The sequence below is a fragment of the Crocodylus porosus genome, unplaced genomic scaffold (assembly GCF_001723895.1).
Source record: "Crocodylus porosus isolate Cpor-Errol unplaced genomic scaffold, CroPor_comp1, whole genome shotgun sequence".
Classification (NCBI taxonomy): Eukaryota; Metazoa; Chordata; order Crocodylia; family Crocodylidae; genus Crocodylus; species Crocodylus porosus.
The window spans coordinates 29,205,412-29,210,679 of record NW_017728886.1 but is presented as its reverse complement, the minus strand read 5'-3'; the positions used below and the strand labels follow the sequence as shown (position 1 = coordinate 29,210,679).

At 39.9% G+C, this 5,268-nt stretch overlaps 1 protein-coding gene across 2 annotated transcripts in view; it reads left to right on the top strand.

Annotated features, from left to right (window-relative positions):
- MYO3A (myosin IIIA) overlaps positions 1-4,632 on the top strand; it is a 192,204-nt gene extending 187,572 nt beyond the window's left edge. For both annotated transcript variants that reach the window (XM_019531841.1, XM_019531832.1), the window contains 2 exons: positions 1,650-1,793; positions 3,641-4,632. In XM_019531841.1, the coding sequence (XP_019387386.1) occupies positions 1,650-1,793; positions 3,641-3,755 (259 nt within the window). In that variant the 3' untranslated portion in view covers positions 3,756-4,632. The remainder of the gene's footprint in view (positions 1-1,649; positions 1,794-3,640) is intronic.
- Positions 4,633-5,268: the final 636 nt, after the last annotated feature.

Sequence of the window (5,268 nt, the reverse complement as noted above, 5' to 3'; positions counted from 1 at the left end):
TAGTGGCCTTTCATTTTAATCATAGAATTTGGGGGTTTTATCAGGGAATTTGCAATTTTTTTATTCAGGGGAAACCAGGATCCCTGCTAATCAGTATCAGGGCCCCATTGTGTTATGCACTAACATGGCTTGTATTCCATCCAGGCTGTGGTGTGCCCCTTATTGCTGCAAAATATTTCAACCCCATTTTCTATAAGAGATGGCCATTATTTAAATTTTTGTTTTTTTAAGTGAATTATTAGCCTTGCAACAGAATGGATAAAATGACAACACTAGAAAATGATGGCCCCTTTGCATAGGATAAGGATAGCATGGGCAGCAGCAGTGCGATTTTGTCATATTGTCCCAATAATGCAACTCAGTTTTTAATGTGGAGGCATTGCCTCCTTTAGCCATTCTCTGCCACTTTTTATGGCCAGAATGAAGCTGAATAACATAGGACCTGTACTGAGACCACCAACTCCATTTTGTGCATTTTAGGTCACAGAACTTCCCAGGTCCATCACTATCAGGTTCCATCACTACCTTAAGCAAGATATATATATCTGTGACAGTGAAATTAAAGTCTCTATATTACATTGCAAATCTCTTTAGAAATCCAGCTCTCAAGTGGTTTTCTGCTTTTTCAGCCATGGCAGTCTGAACATGTTAAATATACAGATGATGATTATCTCCTTATAACTTCTGGATCAGGATAATCCACTCATTTATCACTAAGCCATAGTCCTCCGGGGAGTGTCATAAATCTACTGATATCCCTAAATGCTAGTGATTGACTTTGAATCTCTTGAATTACCTGTAGATTTGCTTACTAATTTGCCACCTAAAGTACATTTTGTGGACGGAACAGAAATGCCTGAAAATCAGGGATTACAAAGACAGTTGTAATACAGTCTTAATTACATGAATTGGAATGGCATCACTGAAAACTACCCAGTAATTTTAGATCTTTAGATGTTAGTGGTGGCCTGAGGTACACAAGTACATACAAGCATACATCTTATAAAATCATCTACAGCCAATGCAGGTCCGGAGAGAGTAGCTGATGTTAAAAAGGTTTTGGTGTGCAAATACATATTTGCTAAACCCAGTAAGAGACAGAGGTAGGTAGTCATCTTAGTCTGAAGTCAGGCAGGGTCTATTTGCACCTGAAAAACTAACTACATAAGATCTGACTTCATACAGCATCTGGTGAAGTGAGCTCAAATTCAGGAAAGATTGTGCTCTACCTATATCTTCGTCTATAAGGTGCATATGTGCCCTGCCTTCTTTCAGTAAAAGATATCACCCACAAAAATCCTTACCTCTCAAATATTTTGAAATGATAAACTTAGGCATTTTATAATAGTTACATTCCAGGGACTATATTTGTTGTGCTTCTGTGTATATGTATGTATAGACATATGCATATGTACATGTACATATATGTCTACCTATACATAAGTGCATATGTATGTGCACATATATGAACAAGCACAACAAATCAGGTTTTGTGTGTGTGTATTATATATTTCTCCAACACTGTCAGCAGGTAAAAAGTCCTTAGCTATTAACTGGTAAAATAAATAGCAACCTTTGTTTTTCCATATTTTTGCTGAGAAAATGTTGAAAAATACAGCTGATAGCTTAGTCCATTTATTGATTGACAGTTTGGACAAGATGCTTGATAGAGAAGATGTATACTACCAAGGAATTTCATCTACTGATGCTGTATCAAAGAATAGTCATTCTGGCCGAAGAGAAAAGAGACAACCAGCTGAGCTCAGGAGTTCAACTTTAATGACTAGTGAAGGGTAAGTAAACAGAAAATAACAGTTGGTAAAATAAAGTTTTTTTAATTCAGCTTAGAAAATGATGATGCATTCTTATTTGGGTATATTTTCATATAAGACAAAACTATCTGCATTTAAAAGCTCTAAAACAACTCATTTTCATGGAATCTTCTACAATAATAATTCTAGCAATTAGGAAATTTTATGCTTAGCTGAAAATTTCCTTTCTTCGATTTTCAGTCTGTCTGAATTTTGGAACAGAACTCTGCCCATTCAGTCTACGGTGCACATTTGTCTTACTCAAAAACCTGCCAGTTTTGTTCTGCTTCCACAGCTCCCGATAAGGTGAACACACCTCCTTGCAGTAGAGCCTCAGATCTCAAACTTGTATCAAACTAAAGAAAAACTTGAAAGTTAAATTTCTGGCTCAGTCAGGCTTTAAATCATATGGATATTTGCCAAAATTTTGCCTGACTTTAAGAGCTGATACACCAGATTCTTGGCTTCCTTTTTCCCTATTTTATAAAAACCATGTGCCTTGATAACCTCAGCTTGATGTGAGCATGCTGCAGAGAGAAAAGGAAGAAGAAACCTGAAGACAAGCCCTGAGATGTGCCTATGTAGAGTTCATAGATAGTGACCTCTGTTGGTCAGAAAAAAATTGTCTTTCACACCCACAAATGTGTGCAGATACACAAATAGGTACATGCACAAACATGAAATATAGTCCATAGTAGGAGGATTAAAGAAAATTCTAAGGAAACAATCCTATTTATATAATCTAGAGAGACTGCCTGGTTTAAAAACAAATATATTCAAAACAGTAGTAAAAATGTTTGCAAACCTGCCTTAAATTCTTTCTTTAATCCTTCTGTTACAAATAATTTTTCATGCTGAATACGGGAGCACCACAATTAGGTTTTTAGAAAGATTTGATGAAAGCATGGCCTTTAAAAAAAGAATCCATGTTATTGGGTCATTAACTTCACCTAACCTTTGACTTTTTGTTCAAAACATTTCTTGGATATAGTTGGAGGCTTGATTTTGCTTATGTTTAAATCAATGAGCACAGTGGAAGCAAGAACATGCTTTATAGCATGTTTTCCTCTGGCTGCCATCTTCAGTAGCATGTTGAAATAACAGGTAATTCTAGACATACCCTAATGCAAGTGAGAGCAGAATTTATCCTCTTGTTACAAGCTTATTACTTTAGCATTAGGTAGAATTCAACATTCAGTGACCATTTCAGTGGAGCTTCTTGTGTGGTTTAATCAATTAGGATATGCCTGTGGAAAAATGAACCCTGTTATTGTTTGCTGAATTCAGCAGCAGTTCCCTTCATGCTGCTTCCCGGATATTTCAGTGGTTATTCTGAAATAAGATATGTTTCAAAACAATCAAGTTTGTTTTGAATCATGTTACAGAGAAATGCCTGGTTTCACTTCATATGTTGAGACCTAATGCAACTTTCCATTTGGAAAAAATAAAATTAGATGATTCTGTTCTGTGATCTTTGCAGGTATAAAAATTGGGATAGCTCAGTGAAGCCAGACCAGTTTCCAACACCTGAGAATCTGGTCCAGTATCTATCCAACAAGAATCGATACCAAGTTTTGCATGCCCTAACATTTTTATTATGTCTCTAATGATTCCCACTTTATGGAAAAAACATGTTTTCCTGTAATGTTTCGCTGTACTGTCTGTGATGTGTTGGCTCTGAGGTGCCTCTTTTATTCTGCAGAGGAGAAGAGGCCTGGGAAAGGCAGCTGCTTTTGCTGAGGGTGGAAGTTAAGCAGTCGATTAGCAGTGTTTGCTGAAGCAAATGTTTTGACTTTAATTTCTAAAGCACTTCTGCACTTAATCCTTAGGTCAAGGGTTGCAGAGAGCCCCCTGGAAGAGAGCAAAAATGAAGATAATCCCTATGACTACAGAAAACTGCTGCGGAAAACCTCTCAGCGCCGGCGCCTTATCCAGCAATTCTAGTTGCTGCTGCTGCTGCCATTTGGCTTTTATTAGCATAATCTTTTTTATGATTTTATACCGTATGCTTTCCCTTTTTTTGTATGGCTATTTCCAGTATTTTGCATTTACAGTGTTTTTTTTCATTTAAATACAAACTATTTTAATTTGTGGTCCCACCTCCTGTTGAAGGGACACTGTCAGGTAAAAAAAAAAATCATATATTTAAAAAATAATCCACAGAGTTTCCTTTGCTGATGTTCTTTCAAGACTATATAGCAGGAAAGAATGTTTAAAATTAGTTTATTTTCTTTAGCATATATTGTTTTCTGCTTTTGCATTTCTTTCATCTTTAAACAATGTAGATAGACCAGTTAATGTATAGTCCTTTCCTACTCAGGTTCCCACCCTGACAGAAAATTAATTTAACAAATAGAAGAATGAATTAGCTGCATTGGATTTTTAATTGCATGTAACCATTTGTTTTGGTTTATGCTTTACAATGCCTAAATTATAGAGCAGATCTTCATATAAATTATTCATTGCACAGTATATCCTGAACTTATCTCCTTATCGACTATGTACTGTAAAGCTCTGGGGTGGGGTTAAAGGTCAATATAGCGTGTGTAATCTTTATCTGGGAAATGTTTATATACAGGACAGGACAACTAACCACAACCTTCTCTCCTACTCCCTCAGCTCTGTGGCAAAACTCCTGAATCTTGTTTGCTTTGTTCTCCTTTCTAAATCTGTATTGTTTTTTGTTAAGGCATTTTAATTTTTGGGTGACTGAATTTCTGGGTGCCGAGGGAAATGAAAATTGGTCTATTGCTGCCTCAAAGGTAAAGACCAATCGCAATCAGTTCCACCAGGGTGCAAAGGGAATAGCCACTTAAAAAAAGATCCACCCAAAAACCTATTTTACAAGAGGCCTGGCAGATAATTAGTGCATTCACACCCAGGCTTCCAGGTCTGATAACTGCTGTAAAGGGAGAAAGGCAGACTTCATCAAGCAAACAGCCCCCAGGGGCTGAGGGCCAAATCCCGCTCCCTCGCTCAAGCCAGTCACCCGGATTGCAGTGACTGCCAGAGGCGTCCAGTTCTGCACGAAGCCCTTCAGAGGGAGACACCGCCGGCCCGGTGCGCAGCCAGCCCGGCCGCGCCGCGCCCTGCCCGGCGCAGAGCCCGGCGGCCGCCCTGCCCTCGCGGCACAGGCGGGTGCGCTCTCGCCGCTCTTCCTCGTGTGTCCATCTGGAAAGCTCTTCCTTCCTCCCTAGCAGTAACGCGGCGGAGTAAATAAAGACTGACGCGAGTTAATGACACGCCTGGCTGTGTCTGAATTACCCCGCACAGGTGAATCGCGGCGGGGAGACAGAGGGGAGCGACCAGCGGGCAGCTGATCCCGCTGGCAGCGGCGCGCGGGGAGGGACGGGAGCAGGGCCCTGCCAGCGCCCCCCGGCTGCGCCGAGCCGAGCGAGGCCTTTCGCGGCGCGGAGCCTCTGCCGTCTAGTTCCTTCCCGGCTGCCCCTGCTCCCGC